Source organism: Neomonachus schauinslandi, chromosome 10 (assembly GCF_002201575.2).
Source record: "Neomonachus schauinslandi chromosome 10, ASM220157v2, whole genome shotgun sequence".
Classification (NCBI taxonomy): Eukaryota; Metazoa; Chordata; class Mammalia; order Carnivora; family Phocidae; genus Neomonachus; species Neomonachus schauinslandi.
In genome coordinates this window covers 43,882,980-43,903,714 of record NC_058412.1, presented here as the reverse complement: position 1 = coordinate 43,903,714, position 20,735 = coordinate 43,882,980, and the positions used below count along the sequence as shown (strand labels likewise).

At 38.3% G+C, this 20,735-nt stretch overlaps 1 protein-coding gene across 4 annotated transcripts in view; it reads left to right on the top strand.

Moving 5' to 3' along the window:
• Positions 1-20,735, top strand: part of CTNNA2 (catenin alpha 2) — a 949,691-nt gene that overhangs the window by 219,540 nt on the left and 709,416 nt on the right. For all 4 annotated transcript variants that reach the window (XM_044919117.1, XM_044919118.1, XM_044919116.1 and 1 more), the window contains exon 5: positions 613-879. In XM_044919117.1, the coding sequence (XP_044775052.1) occupies positions 613-879 (267 nt within the window). The remainder of the gene's footprint in view (positions 1-612; positions 880-20,735) is intronic.

The following is a 20,735-nucleotide window of genomic DNA, read 5'->3' as shown; positions in this document are numbered from 1 at the left end:
GCGTCTGATTGCCCATGTCTGTAATTGTAATTGAAAACGGGGGCAAGCATTATCAGAAGACTGAAGTTTGGATTTTCCATCTGCTGCTAATGAACTCTGATCCATGCAAGCTACTGACTGTCAGTAGCTTGATTTCTTTTTCTTTTTTTTTTTTTAACCTTTTTCCCAGCAATACTTGAGTGCCTCTTATGGGCCAAACACTGCTAATGAGTAAAGAGCCACTAAACAAGATAGACAAGGCTTCCTGCGATCACTAGACACAATACATGAGGGAAATGTGTTGAAATAAATACAGTAAAGTTTAATAAGTGTTGATAGGAGGGGGTAGGGGCGTGTAGGAGCAGATAGAAGGGGGCATAGCTTAGAGAGCAGGATGGAGCATGTTCCAGGAGGATCGGCCGTGAAAGGGTAGATGGAGGAGGAGTGCTCAGGTATTTCATGCAGAAGGATTAAGTGCAAAATCCCAGCAGCTAGTGTGAGTGCCAGGGAGAGTAGATGGTTTCTAAAATTCAGTAGGGTTTCTAAAATGGAGTCTGTGACCCTAAGTTCTAGAACAGATGCTTCTGGGGCGAACTTGATGGATGTGCCACGTTTCCTATGTTGTGTATGCAGGAGCTGAAGGACCCCCACTGCCGGGATGAGATGGCCGCCGCCCGAGGGGCTCTGAAGAAGAACGCCACAATGCTGTACACGGCCTCCCAAGCCTTTCTCCGCCACCCGGATGTTGCTGCCACGAGAGCCAACCGAGATTATGTGTTCAAACAAGTCCAGGAGGCCATCGCTGGCATCTCCAATGCTGCCCAGGCTACCTCGCCCACCGATGAAGCCAAAGGCCATACGGGCATCGGGGAGCTGGCTGCAGCTCTGAACGAGTTCGATGTAAGTATCTGAGTGATGCACGTGGAGTGGTACCCACTTGCCCTGACGGAAAGGATTTGGGGATGAAGGGCCTCAGTAGTACACCTGGATTTACCCCTCTTGGAGGCTTGTGATAGTAAGGTCAATGACCTAATGTGTTTGTTATTAGGAATCCAGCATAGTGGCAGAGCCTAGTTTTCTTGCATTGAAAGGCTCTAACAACGGTGTTTAAGAGGACCTGATCCAATGCAAGCAGAAACCCTGTGAACTGTTAGTTTCCTATCCCACTGGCTATTTTAAGGACCGTTCATCATTTGGATGCTTCTTTATTTTTAAAGGGGCAAACGTCCTAGGCAGTATAGGTACATCTTGCCTCTATGTTGCACGCGGGTGAAGAACTGCCCTCTGTGTCTTCATTTTAAATCAGTGATAAACTGTTGCCCTCTGATCCCACATGGGATCCCTGTCTTGCTTAAAGCGGCTCCTCTGGGTAGCACCTGTGTTGGACCCATGAATGACCCACATGCTGCACCGGCTATTTCTGGGGGTGTGTCCCAGTGAGGCAAGCAAAGGGAGGATGGCATCAAAGTGAATGAGAGGGATGTGTGTAATCAAGACCCCAGGATGACAGCCCTCACTTGCCTTGGGTCAGGATATGGGCCCACCTAGGGGAAGCTGGAATTCATCTGAGTTCATCCTGTGTTCAGTGTGAGAGCCTACGTGTGTTGGAGAGCTACCAGGATTTAAAGTAATCTGTATCTGTTTTCAAGGGTTCTATTTTCCTACAGGGAGATGGGAGAAGTAGAATGTATTAAATACCTTTTAAGTGATAAAACACGGCGTTATAGGAATTCATAAAAGAAAAATAGGTTCCTTAACAGCTGTGGAGAAAGATGATGAGCTTGCTTTTGGATCTGTTGACATGAATTTTTCGCAGGGCATGAGTGGCTGGGAAAGAAGATCAGGAACAAAGCAGTGATTGCTAAAGACCTAAAGCGGCAAGATACAATGGGGGAATAATTATAACACTTCAGATAGCCATTTGCAGTTTTCCCAGGGGTCTCTCCTCTTTTATTTATTTATTTATTTATTTATTTATTTATTTATTTATTTATTTAAAGATTTTATTTATTTATTTGAGAGAGAATGAGAGAGAGCACATGAGAGGGGGGGAGGGTCAGAGGGAGAAGCAGACTCCCTGCCGAGCAGGGAGCCCGATGCGGGACTCGATCCCGGGACTCCAGGATCATGACCTGAGCCGAAGGCAGTTGCTTAACCAACTGAGCCACCCAGGCGCCCCATCTCCTCTTTTATTTTTTGTTAGTCAAAATATCCATAGCTTAGACTGTATACTCTTTCCTAGGGTTTTTTAGTAAGGATTAAATATAATTTAAAGCATTTACCACAGAAATTGGGGTTTAATACATAATTCACAAAGTGTCAGGAGGCAACTGAAAATCCATTGTAACAGAGTTCAGTAAGGTTATCAGTTTTAAAATATAAGAGAAGTCAGTAGATTTCCCAGGTGCAAAAGTGTAGAGTAATGGAAAAACAGATCCTGTTGACGAAAATGAGCAAAAATTTGTTGGCTTTATTTTATTCCTTAATTTATCTCCTTATAAATGTTAGAAATAATCCTGATACAGATGCGGAAGACCCAAAAAAAAAAAAAACTACCGAGCGGTACTTTTTTTACTTTTGGTTTGTTTTGTGCTTAGGTTTTACAATAAAGTTGTACTTTTTGGTAAATGATGTCATGATCCTGGGTAGGAAAACTATTGACTCTTAATTTTTATAATGTTCAGACAATTCCAATAAAAATTTTGACTGCTTTTGCAACTTGACAGAGTAATGATAAAAGTTTATTTCTGGAATAAGAATGAAGAAGCCCAAATTTTAAGGAAATGAAAATGAGCAGGTGATGTACTCAGATATTAAAACATTATAATGCTACATTAATTTTAAAAGTGTGCATTAGACCAAAAAATGCCTAATCATTTAAACAGAATAGAAAATTGCAAAACAATCTCAAATACAGAATTACTTTATGAAATGGTACTTTTTAAAATTCATTAATAGGTGAATTATTTAGTCAGATTTTGACACAACTGTATTTTTAAAATCCTATTTTATAATCAAAAAGTAAATAAAACCTGTGAGGACCTAGTAATAGAGTAGAAACATAGCATACAGAGAACTCACCTGAAAGATAGTCAGACCCTTCAGCTGCTGCCGCCTTCTACTGGAGTAGGATAGCTTCCCCATTACTTTGTATCCAGAATCTTTTCACTGAAAAGAGCTTTTGCTCAAAGTGAATTTAACAATTGAGTCATCATTGTAATAATACAAAAGTCTTTGGACTCATAAAACTTAAGGCCATGTGGGGAAATTCTGTTAACAGAGTATGTTGACATATATTAAACTTTCAACTGGTATTTTTGTTTGTTTAACTAGCGATATGCTGGACAAATAGGGCTTTGGGAAGTTAATACATGAATATAACTTTTTTTATAGAACATGGCATATTAACTAATCACTATATCAACTTACAATAAGTAATTTTTCTTTAAGTGTATATGTTAACTAATTATATATTAGCTAAATATATTAACCAAGTAATATTTCATTATTTAAATGTATACAGGCTCTCAAGCTATGTAAATTGCATAAAACATTATCTGATGTTTAAAATTTTATTTCTCGGATGTTGACAAAAATCAACATGTGGAGCCAGGTAAATTGGTAATTTATAGATAGTAATTCCATTTGGTGTGGTTCCCTAAAAGTTTAGTTAATGAAATTTCAGTACTTTCTCAAACATAGTAATGCTAGTAAAGTATTACTATGACAAGGTACAAGGTAATTAACCAATTGTAGATTTTCTATCACCTGACACCAACAAACCTACATAGTCCTTAACGGTACTTGAAATTCTCTCACTAAAAAATAATGTTCTCCTTCTCTTTGTAACAGAATTATACATTTCTGTTCTATGGTTGCATAATGAATACTCTGGTATTCCCCCCCGCCCCCCGCCCCAGGCGTATTGACTTGAGATTCGTTTAGAATTCAGACATCTGTCTTGAATCCTAAGTGCTATTCTCAGATATTAAACAAATCAATACCACACTGGGTGGGAAACTCATTCAAACTTCCTGTGACTTATTTTTTGGCAATATCCCTTCCCGATGCTTGGTTTAATGGCTTGCCAATGTAATGGAGATTGTAAAAAGTGAAGTATGTTTGAGATCCTGAAGTGAAAGGAGCCGTAAAAATACATGATTTCATCATCAGCATGGCTAGCATGCTTCTAATGTTGAATTTGAAACTAAAATTTCATATTAGTCGTCAGTGTGCCAAACTCATTTTAATGGGAGGTAGGATGCAGAAGTGACTTAAAGTGTGATAGTTGACTGAGAGAAAGGTAAAAATTAGTATTTTTACATTAATTTATCTAAAATTACAGGACTGATTTTTCTATCTGGGTAGTTAGAATTATGGCTTAATGCATGGTGACCTATTTTCTGGCACTATTCTTCTGCCTACGTGAATAGTTGATATAATGATTTATGAAGCAAGAGAATGAAGAAAAAAAACCCAGTATTCTTAACAACTAGAAACTGTCAAGAGAGTCTCTAATGATAAAACAGCAAAAAGAAAATGATTGCTAATCAATGGAAAAATCAGCCTCCGTTTAAAATGTGGCAGCTTGAGGTGGTTAATTTTATCTGGTGAAACTACTAAGGAATACTAAAAAGAATTTGTAAAAATATAATGACTACTCAGAAGTAAATCCTATTATAAAATCCTATTATAAAATCCTATTATGTCAATTTTGACTGCCAGAAAACTTAAGAGTAGGAGAGAAGAAAATTAAAAAAAAATTATTCTTACAAAATTTCTATTAAAGAGAACATATACTGTATCTTGTTTTTTGGGGGTGGGGAGCACAAGCAGAGGGAGCAGGAGAGGGAGAAGCAGTCTCCGCACTGAGCAGGGAGCCCCATGCAGGGCTCTATCCCAGGACCCCGGGATCCTGACCTGAGCCAAAAGCAGATGCTTAACCTCCCTTTTGTTTTCTCTTAAATCCTATAATAAACACTATCTCAAATTCCTCTAACTTTAAGTTTCTATTTGTAACTTCTTTTCCCACTTGCCCTGGGCATTTGCTTGATTAGTAATTCTTTTTTTTTTTTTTTTGTACATTTAGTTTCTCTTTCTCCACTTGTTCTGTCCCCTCAGCCTGTAGAAAAATATATTTCTGTTCTACAGCCTAGAAAGAAAATAAAGCATAAGGCTAGCATATTTACCATTTTCTCATATTTTACTATTTTCCTTACAGAGTTCTTTAAGATTCCAGTCCTTGCTTGCACATACGTCTTGGCTGCCACTAGCTCTTACCTCTTTGAGCCTTGTCCTCTAACCTCTACTCCTGCCCCTCCTCTGTAACACTGTGTCTGAGTTTTTAAGGACCCCTAAATCTATGTGCTCTTTTTTCTAGTTCTCAACTGTTTCAACTTTGGAATGGGGAAATCTTAATTGTACTAACTGTACTTTTTTTCTTTGTATTCCTTCGAATTTGCAAGATTTAAACATTGTACTTGAAGACTAGGACAGCCTGGCCTCAACCACATTGAGCTGAAGTGTCACCATGACCTACCAACTCTACATAAATTGTCCTTCCTATTTCTACCTGATTTTTTTTATACCCTCCTCCCTCTAGTTTGTTTTCTTCCCTCTCCTGCACACCCTCCCGCCCCCACTTCTTTCTTTTTAAATAGATTTCCTTGATCTAATTGCAATTCTTGTACTGATCTAGTATTCAGTGGATAGAAGTGTTGGAAGGTGAGCATAAGACATGATGGGGCATATGCATCACAGGCCAACAGGGATAGCAAGACTGTGCATCCATCTGACAAGGTTAGGGGACCTAGGCTAATTGCAGCAAGGGGAGAATTGTCTCCTAGAGAGCATCTCCATGCTACAGTGGTAACTGCCCTTAGGTTATTCCAAGTGTGTGCTCATCTCAGGTGTACAGAGACATTCTAGAAGCTCTAGTTGGAAGAACCTGGTTAAGAAACAGGAGTCCAGGTGGTATCTCATTTCATAGCAAGATCTCAGCCCATTTCTGGAACATGGAAGTTTTCGGACAGTCAAGAGTAAGAACCTGGGCCTAGGGTTTAGGATCCAGGGTTGGACTACAAGCCCCGTGAGAGCTGGATTGCTCTACAGGTATCTTAGGTATGAAGCCCAAATGCATGACCTCAGATCTGTGCTGCAGGAGTCTGAAGAAGTAGTTTTTCAAATGACACCCTCCTCCAAACATCACTTACACCTTTGAATAGTAGACTAATTCTTAGATGCTCCTGTTGAAGCTCTGGTCCCTTAAGGAGCCACGAACCAGAATTCTGGCTGGCTCGGGGACTCTTAAGGGTTTTATGGTCTCTCCAACAACAGGCAAGAAGGAATGCCTACTTGGAGAAGTATCTTTTCACAGAGCAGCTTGTTGAGTTCCTTCCCAGTTCCAACCCTCCCTTTTGCTGTGGAAATCAACTTAGTTATTTATCAGAGAGGCTTACTCCAGATCTCCTCTCCTCCTTTGACATTCTGTAAAGTCATTCTGACTGCAGACATCTGGGAGCACCCATATTAGGTTATGAAAAGGGTAAGTTTCCTGTGTATTACATTAGAATGAGGACAGAAAAGAGAGGAGAAAGCCTTGACAAAATACCATAAACACACTGATGAGCAGGACGTAGCTTATGTCCTAAAGCAATTAGCAAGCAGGAGGCCAAATGCATAAAAATGAAAGCCAGTAAGCGGAACCATATAGCTTCGGGAAAGCAATTTTTGATTCCTAATTCAGGTACTAAAAAGATGGAGCTGGCAAATTCAGCAACTTTCTGCCTGAGTTCACGCCAATATTTTTGAAGGCTTAACATCTGTACAGTTGTTATATCTCTTCTTTAATACTGTATTAGTATTTTTTTTTTTTAAGTAAACTCTATGCCCACCATAGGGCTTGAACTCACAACCCCAAGATCAAGAGTCTCAGGCGCCCCTATTAGTACTCCTTAATAATCTCCACCATGTTGCCCTGAAATGATTCCCATTTAATGGCCTTTAGAAGTAGCCCAGGACCTTGGGACGAGCCCAGGACTTGGATTGTACTATATAGTGGCTACTCCAAGCTCTGTAAATTTCTAAAAGTGTGTGACCTTGCATTGCTGAGATAGTGTCTCTAGGCCTGGGAATAAGGTTTAGCTACTGGATAGCTAAGATAAGTAAAAGTTTACAGTGTGCCAAGTGAGATAAAAGAATGAAGGACTGCAAGGTATAACGGAGACATGCCATGTAAAAAGCTATAGTCACTGTGGTGCATAAATGAAGTGGTTTGCACCTACATATATAGTATGCACCTAACCTTCTGAGTGTGTGTGTGTTGGGGCATGGGTAAGATGAGGGATGGTGAAATCCTAGAAGAGTTCCTGGAGGAGGTGGTGTGTGAGTGGGAATTAACATGCTCAAGTGTAAATGAGGGTGTTTCTCAGAACATCATGTCCTGCAGAGGCAATCTTCAGTAAAATACCCCATTCTGGAACCCAGGGAATGAGGAGAAATCTGGCTAAGTGGGTAAGCTGGAGGCAGATCCTGGAGAGCTTTGTAGGCCTTGCAAGGGGCTGAGTTTCAACTTGAAGGCATTAAGAAGTTGCTTGTGCTCTAGGCAGGGGAATGGATGGTCAAATTGTGTTGTTATAGTTCCCTCGGGCTGCAGGGTGGAGAGAATGGATTCTGAAGGGGCCAAGCTGCAGTGTGGTGGGAGTGGTTAGGATGAGAGGTTATCAAGGTCCTAAGTCCATTGTTGGAGTAGGCTCAGGAAGAGTGGATGGTTCGGAGCCATGTTGAGGGAGAAGAGTCAACAGCCCTTGAGGCCTGTACTTTTATTTTCATATATCAAAAGTGAATGTTTTATACAGTAAGCGTTAGTTAATTAAAACAAGTTGTTTGTAGGATATTCAATTTTTTGCATGCTCTAACTTCCTTGTGCTGTTTTTTTTTTCTAGCTCTTAATTCACGTGTATACCCAACAGTATGATTTTTAAAAGCCTAGTAATTCATGTAGAAACATGTTTTGAACATCTAAATCTAAATTCTACATCTAGGATTTTCCTAATTTAGTTTATTTATGTGTAATTGAGCTTTCATTAGTTTGTGCTTACTAACTCACATTTTACTTCCTAAAAACAAACTCTCAGACACGCTTTAAAAAAAGTTGGAGACAGATTTTCCCATCTGATAGGACATAGTATCAATAACTGGAGGTCCAGTGATTCTCAGCTTTTCTCCATATATTATCCCAACAGAATGCCTCTAAATTTTTCTGCTCTTTTCTACTCAGGCAAATTAAACTCATCAAAACAGCCTTTTAAAAAGCCTTTCTAGTGGTATTACAGCATTCTTTATCATACACTGACATCTGGTGGCCAGATAGAACACTAAGAACACTCCAGTGGGTTTCTGTATGCCTGTAAATTAGAACAACCTAAATCCAAACTATGGGCCCAGACTCAGGATTTAAATATGGAGAGGGTATAGTCTGCCTTAATAGTATTGTGTCAGCTTAAGGCACCCCCCCCCTTTTTTTTTTTTTTAAGATTTTTATTTGAGAGAGTGAGTAGGGAGGAGGGGCAGAGGGGGAGAGAGAGAGAGAAGCCGGCTCCCTGCTGAGTAAGGAGCCCAATGCAGGACTCAATCCCAGGACCCTGGGATCATGACCTGAGCCGAAGGCAGACACTTAACCGACTGAGCCACCCACACATCCCAACAAGCAGCTTTAATTTGTTAAGGTGTTATAAACCTAGGAATGTTTTCGATAGTATCCTTTACCTTTATATCATTTTTTGAAGTAGTAACTTCAAGGAAATATCCCAAGACTATTTCATTTTCTCTTCTCCATTTCAATTAATAAATACAGAGCTATAAAAAATCATTAAGCAAAAAACAATAGGATTTGAAAATTTGAAAGTTGCAATTCTGATCCTTATGTGCCTCCCTGTTGTCTTTAATTAAAATCATTATATTTTCAATCATTTTCTTTTCACAAGAGAAAATGTCAGAATCTTTATTTTTCACCCTGAGAATAATTTTCTTTGCGAAACTGAGAATATTGGCAGATTCTGTGCATCTGAGCTCACCTTTATTAAAAATAATTAGTACTAAATGTAACTGGTTGTTGATGTAATGGATCATCATATTCTAAATTCTAGATCATAGTCTAAACATGTGATGGCAAATATTTTATCATTTAATTATTAGTCATACTTTAAAATTTGGGAACCAAATGAATTCTTCTATCTAGTGAACTATTTATGAAGTGCTGAAAAATATAGTTTGAAATACTGATCTCCTGGAGCAGCTGAGTGGCTCAGTTCATTGAGCATCCGACTCTTGATTTTCAGCTCGGGTCATGATCTTAGTGGTCAAGCACAGAGCCTGCTTGAGATTCTCTTTCCCTCTGCCCCTCCCCCTGCCTGCTCTCTCTCTCAAAAAAATAAAATCTTTAAAAAATTAAAGAAGGTAAATCTTGATCTCCTTAGTCTTAGTTTTCTTAATGATTTCTTACATTTGAAGTCCCTTAGCCCTTCAGCATTATCCTTTCCCTCTCATGTGCTCCCTGTGTTACAGTACCAGGATGTGTTCAGTACTCATTTATAGGATTTGGTTTGATTCCACGGTGAAGTAATCACATGCGCTCATGCATAAACGCACTAACAATTCCTGCCCCTCCCCCTAAAAACACTGATTTTGGTTTCTTGTTAATCAAAATCCTTAATCTACATCCTGAACTTCTCCAGCAGTATTTTCTGGAAACTTTAATCTATTGAGTCCCATTGTTCATTTCTTCCAAATGTTCTCTGGTGCTGTTTTTTGTTTTGTTTTTTCACACATCCATTGAGCTAGGGCTGAAGGAAAATGGTTACCCACAGATGCATGTGTGGCAGTAAAATTGTCAGGCAGCTAACACCACTGAGGGCATGACTGGGTCCCATGCTGGTCCTCTTAGTTATAGTGGTCATACTTGTGGACAGTGGGACAGTGCAGTGTAGGACAAACAGAACAAGCTTCTGTTTGAATCTGCCCATACACCTCTTCCCCCTATGCCTCTGTTTCTTCATTTATAAAATGGGATAATAATGTTGACTCATCAAGCTGGTGATAACAGTTCTATGAGATGAACATTCATAGGTGCCTCGACCTTGGTAGGCACTCATAAATCCTAGTTGTCTTTTTCTCCTACCTCACTTAACGGAAGTGTCAAACACACATCTTTCATCCCAAATTAGTGTTGAAACTATTCCCTAGGAAAGGCTTAGGGAACAATTCCTGATTGAAAAGTTATTAATATCTCTTGACAGTAGCTACAGATACAGTAATGCCATTTGCCCTACCACTGGCCACATCCACATCCTAATATGCAATAGCCTCCAAGGAAGGTCTGGCCAAAGCATAAGCATTCATGAGGAAAAAGGCAATTCTATGTCCCAGGAGGAAATTCCGAGCACAGATTAAATTGTCACCTGGCCCAAGAATGAATTTTTTGGGATTTTTTGTTGAAGTACAGTTGACAAAAAATGTTATATTAGTTTCAAGTGTACAACATAGTGATTCAGCGGTTCTGTGCATTATACCGTGCTCACCACAATAAGTGTAGTCACCATCTGTCACCATACAACATTATTATAGTATCATCAACTGTACTCCCTGTTGCTGTACTTCTCATGCTTGTGACTTAAAGCTGGAAATTGGAACCTCTCGATTCCCTTTACCTATTTGGCCCATCCCCTCACCCCCTGCCTCTGGCAAGCACCAGTACTCTCTATTTAGGAGTCTGTTTATGGTTTGTTTTGTTTTTTTAGATACCAAATATAAGTGAAATCATATGGTATTTGTCTTTCTCTGCCTGACTTATTTCACTTAGCATAAAACCCTCTATGTTCGTTCTCGCTTCGGCAGCACATATACTAAAACCCTCTATGTTCATCTCTGTTGTTGCAAATGGAGGATCTCATTCTTTTTTATGGCTGAGTAATATTCCTCTGTGTGTGTGTGTGGTGTGTGTGTAAACATTTACATACTGCATCTTCTTTATCCATCTATTGATGGACATTTAGGTTGCTTCCATATTTTGGCCATTGTAAATAATGCTATAGTGAACATAGGGATGCACATATCATTTCAAATGAGTGTTCTTCTTTTCTTTGGCTAAATACTCAGTAGTAGAATTATTGGATCATATGGTATTTCTATGTTTAATTTTTTGAGGGACTTTCATACTGTTTTCCATAGCAGTTGCGCTAATTTACATTCCCACCAACAGGGCACAGGGTTCTCTTTTCTCCAAGGATGAATTTTAAAGAGAGAAATCATAAGTCCAGTGCTAACACTAAGGAATGTTAGCTTCTCCATTTTGTTTATTTGGGAATTCTCATTGCTTCTGATGTGGTGAAAGACACCTTTAGCTTCCTATTAAATATCAGATTCATTCAGGTTTGGCAGTCTCCGAAGATTCTCCTAGTACACTGAGAAAGAAAAGGAGTGTCTGACAGAAAGGGGTAGGGATGGAGGATGAAATGACATAGATTCTTGTGCCTCCTTCATCCAAGAACCACAATGTAAAGGAATGTATAATTACTTTTTAAGAACATGTTCTACCCAAGTGATATCTTTGTACCACAGTTAATTAGCAAGACATGACACTTGTTTTAAAAAGCCTAATACAAAAGATAAGGGAAAAAACAGTGTGAAAAGACATTAATTCCTACATTTAATGTTCAGCTTTTCTATCACTAATATTCTCTTGAAAACCTCCAGGATTAAACCCTTCATTTGTGATGAGGAGCAGGATGGATCCATATCCCTAGAGTAGAACATACACTTCTAAATCAGAGGGAATTTCTAATACCTGGATGATGCAAAGAATCAAAGATTACTGATGGTCTCCTTTTATTGTCAAGTTCATGTGATCCAGTTAATGAATGCAGAAAATGATTTCCAGAGAACCCAAACACTTAGTTCAAAGTGACACAAATAATTATTCTCATAGCCAAAGTGTAAATACAGGTCTTTCCATATCACTGGTATTGACCAAGAATGGTACAGGAAGTGCGGACCTCTCCATCTCTATTAAGTCCCTAGAGATACCCCCAAATACCAGTGCAATCTAAGTAGAAGAGTGTGCTTGCGCTGCAGATGCAGCTTCAAGACTGGTCCTATCTTACGCCCTCTCTTACTAGTTTGCCTCTCCTACAGCTATCCTATGAAGGCACTCTGGAGCCTACCTGCTTGTCTCCCAGGCCTGTGCTTCAGTCGATCCTCTGAAAGGATGAGACACATATGCGCATCTGTCTGTTTGAAATGTCTTCCTGTCACCTTCTATAACCTCCATCACACTTAAGTTTATTCTGATCACTGAGGGCTACTAAGCTGGTCATCATCTTGCTTTTATTTTCTTCTCCATTTTCTTTCTCAGTCTTGGCATATGGTTAGAAATTTTACAAATAAGCTTTCATAATCACATATTTTATATAAGGTACATAATTCTTTCCATATAAGAAAAAGGCTTCGATATTTCCTTCTATTGTTTCTCTTTTGTTCTAAAGACATTTTATGGCTTCATTTCTTCCAGGAGATGCTTATGCATGCTACTTGAAAGGCCAAATGAATTCTTATTAGGGAAGTTTGAACTGACCGTGCTGATCCCTAGGATACTTTCCAAACCTAGCAAAACTGACTAGATTTGCACAAAAGTTAAGAACCTTTTGTACCTGAAAATAAATATCACTGTGAAGAATATTTGCATGTATTGGTTTGAATGAATGACCCAAAGATTTTTAAATTCTACATTTTCTCAAAATAGTCTTGTGTTTGGCATATCATTTAAGCACAGAAACATCAACCAGAAAAAAAGTTTTCCTTTTTTTTAATTTAGTTTTTTCTTTTACAAAGCCCTGTGACAGATGTGAAGATGACATTTGTGGAGATCTGAAATAGACTTCTTAGGATGGAAGAGGTAATGTACTTGATCTGTCACCAGTCTCCAGAGGGTGGCAGCCCTTTGGCCTGTGGATGCATGCTGGTTTGCAGTTCTCTCAAGCTTACATACCAGAATCACTTTTAAAATATGGAGCAGCGGGGCACCTGGGTGGCTCAGTCATTAGGCGTCTGCCTTTGGCTCAGGTCATGATCCCAGGGTCCTGGGATTGAGCCCCGCGTCAGGCTCCCTGCTCGGCGGGAAGCTTTCTTCTCCCTCTCCCACTCCCCCTGCTTGTGTTCCCTCTCTCGCTGTTTCTCGCTCTGTCAAATAAATAAATAAAATCTTAAATAAAATAAAATAAAATATGGAGCAGCAAAATAAACCTAAAGTGGCACAAGGTGAAGGAAGACATAATATTAATCTAGCACCTAAGAAATTACTTATCCTGCGGTAAGTAAATATAAAAAAAATTGTAGTGAAAATACCCAATAAACCTGAATGTATATATTATATGCATATATAGGAGTATAAATTATGTCTGTATACACACACACATCAGATGTTTATGGTTTTTCTTTGGGTTGTAGTGACATAAGTAATTTTTCACCAATATTTCTTCCCAAACTTTCTTTCACAAATATTCCTTAATGAAAATATTTTGAGAAAATTTAAAATTATTTACAGATACACTGCAAATATAAAAATAAAATATATCTATATGTTCTTTTGCTTCACCTATTAATATTTTACCCCACTTGCTGTGTGTGTCCTGACTCTTTCCTTTAGGTACATAGACTCCTTAATTGTTAAATGGGTAAAATCAACTTTATTATATATACTTACACAAATAGCAGATACTCTTACCCTTATGATTTTGACTAAGAATTACAGATTTATAAAAGGGTTGACACCAGAGCACCTATAAATTTGCTAGTTTTGTGTGGTTCAAAGGGGTATTTAATGAAGGACTATAGGTACCACAAAATCTTCCCAAATACCAACTTTACACAGTAACAGCCATAAAAAAAAAAAAAAAAAAAAATTGTCTTTGCAACTAGGTGGTTAAAGTAATCAGTTATCTAAGTTGGACTAATCCATGCTCACATATTCTCAATTTTAGTGTTTAAAAGAAAAAAAAAAGTTTGTTCCTGGTTGGTCATGGTATAATATTGAGTACTTCTTTTTCAGCATTTTTAAAGTTTAAGAAACATTTAAAATGGGAAAAGAAGTGATTTCCGATTAGATGTCTTGAACAAAGAAAACTTGGGACATGTTTATGATAAGGCACTAGGTATTCTTGAAGAGTAAGCGAGTGAGAGAAATCCATTCATTTCTAAAGCTAATTTACTACTAAGACCTTTTTTTTTCTTCATAGCTCTATAAAACTTAAAAGTTGGTAAAGATTTTTGAGGCCATTTGGTTCATGTACCGTAAGATAGAAGTCTGCACTCCAGCATCCCTATTAGGTGGAACTTCTGCCTTTGCAAGAAATTTTTGGGAGGAAACCATTGGGGGAAATTACTTATTCTATTTTGGGGAAGCTCTGATGTTTAACAAAAAATACAGTTCCTTCTTACACTGAAATTTCCAAATCACCTTAGCTGTCCCCATTTGTTAGCTTTCATCACGTTTTATTGTCATAAATACACGTCTTACTTCCATGATATGGCTAGGAAATCCTTGAGGAGAAAATTCCATTGCAGTCTCCCTCCTTGATCATTTTTCACTTATGATTGGTAGTTAATATTTTGGAATATTTGGTTCTGCCAGATCTTCATGTCTCTTCTTAACAATGACCTACTAAGTGGTTTTCTTTCCATCCTTCTTTGGCCCATTTCCTCACATCGCTACTGAAGTTGTCTCTCTAAAAATCAGAAGTGTCCATGTCTCTCTTCTGCCCTGCGTAACAAGAAAATTTGAAGTTCTTTCTGGTGTCCTCGCTCAGTCCAGGTAGATCAGCTGTTGTTCATGCGTCTGGAAGCAGAGGAAGCCATCCTTGTGTTTCAAATAGACTAACTTGGTTTCCTCTCTGCCTTTGCTGGTGCTTGAGCGGGTCTGTGAGCTTTCCTGTCTCCAAAGACAACATTGGCCTAATGTGGCCATTAGAGGTTTGTTAGGAGAATTAATGAAATCATATACAAAAACACTTTGTAGAGTGGTTGATGCAAACACTAAATAAGCGTTAGCCCCGGTGCTGGTGAGAAATAGTTTTTATTCAATTTTTGTATTAGGAACTTTTTTTTATCATTGATTTCTTTTTGGAAAAAGATCTACATTCACCTCTTTGGTTAAAAGTTAGATAATAAGTTTCAAGATTTGCTGCTTTAACAAAGTTTATGTTGTAAATTCCATTGATATTGACCAATCTCTTAAAATAGACTTTCAGTATTAGATATTTACAATCAAAGGTAAGTAACGGGGCAGCAGACAGATTGCTACACACTTGAAAAACCAAATTAAAGTTTTATTATTGGTGAAAACTGCTAGAAAATAAGGTATAAACTGTTGTGTATCTGTCTTAGACCCAAAACCTTCAAATGAATTTTCTCAGATCATTGCCAGTAACTTTGATATACCGTCTATTTCTTTTGCTAATGTCAAAAATCCTAATTCTGCAGTTTGTTATTGTCCTCTTAAGTCCATTGTGTTTTTGATTTTGCATTTATAATTATGCAAATATCAGTTGTGCCTAGATTAATTTTATCTGAGAATAATTGCTGCATATTATAAAATAGTCATACCTTAGTGACCACTGTTTACATTCCTATGTAAGGAGTAATTAACTTAAAATCAGCACTTGCACCCCGCAAGTGTCTATGTACAGAAATGGACTGGGGGGAAAGTGGAGAGATTGTAATTCCTAAGCAACTCTCCATCTGTGTGCCCGACTTAATTAAGCTTTGCATAGCCTTGTAAATTAAAGTAAGGAAAGGCTAATTTTCTCATCAGTTAACTGCTGCCAGCCTGGAGCAGAATATTCTAGCAGATTAATAGCTCTGGCAAAACCACGTACATTGTTAATAGTTTAAACTCATGTAATGCAGGCCTTATCCGGTGCCATGTGCAAGAACAGATAAGTGGTGGGAGAGTTGAGACATTAATTCCTACACTGAGATTTTGGAGAGGGTGGAGGATGAGGGGTAAAGCAAGAGGAGTCTCAGTGGTAGAAGGAACATAGCAATATTGCTAAGTTGAAAGAGCCTAAAGGAACAGAGACCAAGAGGAACCAATGAACAATTAGTACTACACAGTTAGGTAAATAGCATTTATCCAGGTAACAGAGCTGTGTTTTCTTAGCAGGTTGCTCAAAAGTAACAAGAATTCTCCTGTCTTTCAAGCAACCCCCACCCATGACTTTCCACATAGAGTTTTCATGAACAGTTAAAATCAGTAACAGATGTCCAAGGTTTTCATGTGTTTTAACAATTCATATCCTTTTGGGGCATTCGGTGGAGTATGCAGTTCTTGATCTTGGGGTTGTAGGTTCGAGTCCGATGTTGGATATAGAGATTACTTGAACCTTAAAAAAATTCATATCCTTTGGATTGTGTCCCATTGAAATTACTTGGTGGTAGCAATTTTACTTCTGGTGGCTAACACTGCCTGGTATTTAGTAAGCTCTCAATAAACATTTGTTAAATGAATCAATGAGTGACCGTATCTGCTGGATAGCAGATGAGGCCAAATGAGTCAGTCATTTTAGCCAAAGGGTTGTAGTTGCTGTCGGAACTTATTTGTATCTAAGGAAGGGAAAAAAGTATTACAGTGAAAAATTGTTGGTAATGATGTAAAATAAAACATAATAATTATAACAAATATCTTTGACCTTGCCGTGTGCTTTAGCCCTTAGGTTAAAGTCAGTATATCTTTTATCTTGGATTTTGGAAAACTTAGTCATCAAACCATCTGTCTTAGAAAGCTGCCACTTCTGTAGGACTTAACTTCTGAGGTAACCCTGGTCATCCTAAATCATCCCTTTCCTCAAACTGCTACTTCCTTCAAGGTCATGTTCCCTTTCACTTTCATGAATAACTTCTTTATGCTTCATTTTTTACTTGCCTCTTTGACATCTCAGTCTCCTTGGCTTGCTCTTCTTTCCTGCCACCTAAATATGGCTTTTCCGTAGAGTTCTGTCCTTTACCCCATCTAATTCTCACTAAAGGGCCTCTTTTGCTGGAATCCTATGTACCCCACATCTGTTTCTCTTGTGCCAACCTCTTCTGAGCTCTAGACCTGTGTCCAGCCACATAATGTGACATATTAATTTGGATGACTTTTAAGCATCTAAATTCTCAGACTCAATCTAGTTTTTTCCTCCATCAAGCCTAAATTTTCTTCTTGTATCTATTGTTTTAGCTAAAGGTACTATCTTTTTGAATGTGGTCATTCAGTCCAGAAAACTAAGAGTCTTATCCACTCTCCTCTCCAGTTAATCTTGAGATCCTCTCAGTTCAGTTCCTTTTACGAGTCTTGCCTCGGCCTCTCACCATCATCTTGAGGAGCACGGGTTTACTCAGGCCCATGTGTTTTGCCTGGATCATTGCAGTCATTTCCTAACTGGTTGCCTTGCCCCCCTCCCAGCATCTTCCCTCTTTATTCCATCATCTCTGCCTGTCTGGCTTTTCCAAAATGCAAATAAGCTACTCTGCATTATTTACCAGCAAAATTCCATCTTTGGGATAAACTTGAAAGTTCTTAGCATGGCATCAGATCATTTCAGTCAGCCCCTGACTCCCTCTCTAATTTCCTGTCCTCCTTTTCCTTGCCTTCCATTCTGTATTCTGTAATAATTGTTTGTTCTGCAGATAGACAATTGTTGTTTAACTCACATGTTGCCTTTTGTGGTGTTTTCTCTGTCTGAACTTTCTTCCCCCCACCCCCTTTTTTTTAACCTAATATATTTGTACTCATCCTTACCCAGGTAGTTTATTTTCAAAACTTTCCTTAATTTTCCAAATAACTAAACCACTATTACTTCTGTGTTACTCTTATACTTTATGTATATTAAAGTATACATATATTCTCATCTGCACCAGTTAGCCCAGGTGAGCACATAGACCTGAAATAAAAGTTTGTTGAATGGATACATAAATGAATATACTCACTGTTTTGAACTTAGTGGCTATGATTTCTCCATTTATAATTTCTTCTCAGCTTTCTGGAATGTTGCCATATGTATATTTTTTTACAATAGATATTCCATGTCTTCATGAACATTGTTATGTTCCAGTGGGCATTCATTATCTTGGTTGCGTTAACCCTTTTGAGGTATCTGTTTTCTAGTGTTAGGAAAAGAATCTACATAATTTAAATTGTTGCCAACAGATATACATCAGAATCCAGAGTTCACAAGAGGACATGACATTCTCATTAGGCACAAAGAATATTTTTCAAGCCATGTTATGTTACTTGAAAAACAATTAACATATTGCACATTATTCCTGTGAGAGACAAACTATTTCTTTCCCATTTTAATTTGCCTGCTTAAAGATAGACAGACAAAGATAGATGAGTTTACACTCAAGGTGTATGCATTTCCCTTGTGGCCAATGAACCAATTTCCTTTTCATATTTGCAGAATATTGATACAATTATTCTTCATCAGACATAAAATTTGAGTGTATAACCAGTTTGTGGAAATCACCTAGTAATTTATTAGGTTGATAACAGCAATTAAGTCATAATTGCTTGTGAGAAATATAAATTGACTTTCTGTTTTAAATGGCTAATTTAACATTCCAAACCACAGACCTATAGTGTAACTAATTTCTGGGATAAGAAGTTTGTTTCTCCTATCATTAAACTTAAAAAATTCAACCCTTGATAATCCAATAACTAATTACTCAGTTGTTGAATTCTTGGGTTCATGTTATATCTTCATTTTTCCCTTGTTGCTAATCTTTTTAATATTTAAAGATAGAACAAGGGAGATAATTTTAGATAGAAATGTAATGTGTTGGTAGGCACATGGTTTTTTCAACTATTTAAAAATGCAAAAGCCATTCTTAGCTTGTAAAGCATACAAAAATAGATAGCAGGTCTAATTCGGCACAGAAGCCATTGTTAACCGACTCCAGTTTAATCAAACCTTCATGTGAGACTTTCAGTTGAATAATTTTTATTTGTGACATTGCTGCTTGCAATAACACTCCCCTCTTCACATATACACTCTATACTTAGGTGCACACCTTATGAACACTTATTGATGTAGCTTACGATGTATGGAAATTCAAAACCATTCCTTTTGTAGATGAAACAGGATCAAGGATTTTACAGTGTTGGTTCACCAACCAGAGGATTTGGCTGCCTCGGCGAGTCTGCCTCACCCAGATGCAGAACTGACATTTGTCATCACGATAGGTGATGCACCCCATTCCAGTAATTCTGAATCTCAAGCTCACTGAGCCACATCAAATACCAGTGTAAACCAACATGTGCATACGTGACTGAAGGGCCACCCACATGGGTTCATCTGCACATACTAGGTTCACTGTAGGGCCCTACAATGCTCCAGATGCCTTTTGTTAAAGTAGGAAAAAGGGCATTTTTGTTAATGAACCCTAAATCTGCTAATCAAGTATTTGTCAACTACTTATGTGTGAAGCACTCAGCTGAATGCAAAAGATACCAAAGTGTAAGGAAAGCATCCTAATTGGTGTGTGTTCTCTCTCCCTCTCTCTCTCTTACACACATACACACACCCACTAACAGTACATGATAATGTCAGACAAGAGTCATAGGGGTAAGCTGGATGATAAGTGACAAGGAGTTCAATAATGGGACTTAAGGGAGAGAGCCTAGTAGACAGATTTAAAGATAGTCTTCCCTGAGTAGGGTCAATAAGAGCTTCACAGAAGCATCAGGGAGGAAGGTATTGAAAGATTTAACAGAGAATAATTAATGCTATGGTAACACATGAAGTATATGTGGCAGTCGGAGACCACTTTGGCTGGAACCAGAGGTTCGTGAATGGAGTCATGGGAGGTGAAGTTAGAGGAGCAGAGATTGGTGTCAGATTGCAGAGAATCTTGAAGCCTGGGGACCTTGAACAGAAAGTGATGGTTGTGAGCTTGTATTTCTTTAGGCTTTACTTGCTGAAAATGACATCCCAATTCTGAGGGTTGGGTGAAAAATGCAACCCATTGCTTAGTTATGCTGGGAATTTTGACATATTTTAAAAAGAGAGGATAGAAATAGGATTGGAAAGCCACCAGGTAAGATTGCGGCATCTATAGTCAAGTGGTTGGTGACTATAGGTAGTTGGGGAGCCATTGCAGGTTTTGAGATTCAACAGAATTTTGAAAATGGTTGGTTGGGGAAAAATAAGTTGTACAAGAAAAGAGATCAGTGAAGAGTCTTGATGGTAGAATAAATGGGAGGTGATAGTTGCCTGAATAAAGGGTGGAGGATGGAGTGACAATGGAAGTATAAACTATTACATTTAAAAAGCTATTTCAAATGACTTAGTTGTTATTTATTACTTCCATGTGTCATATATTATTCTAAGCTTTTTATACGTATTATTTAATTAGCAACCCTATAGTATAGATACTGATACTGCTAGTATCCCTATTTTTCAAATGAGGAAACACTCATCATTTAAGCAACCTGCTCAGCTAGAAGTTACAGCCAGGAGGAGTTGGAGTCAGGATTCTAATCCACACCGTCTAACTCTGTTCCATTTTACACCTGGTCGTAGATTGTCCTGATGCTTGGTGTTTCAACACTAGTGCTTGGGAGAATGAGGCTGCAAATGCGTGGGCTTTGGAGTCAGAGACTCCGGTTGTTTACTGTGTGGTCTTGAGCAAGTCACTTACCCTGTGTGAGCAGCATTCCCTTCATT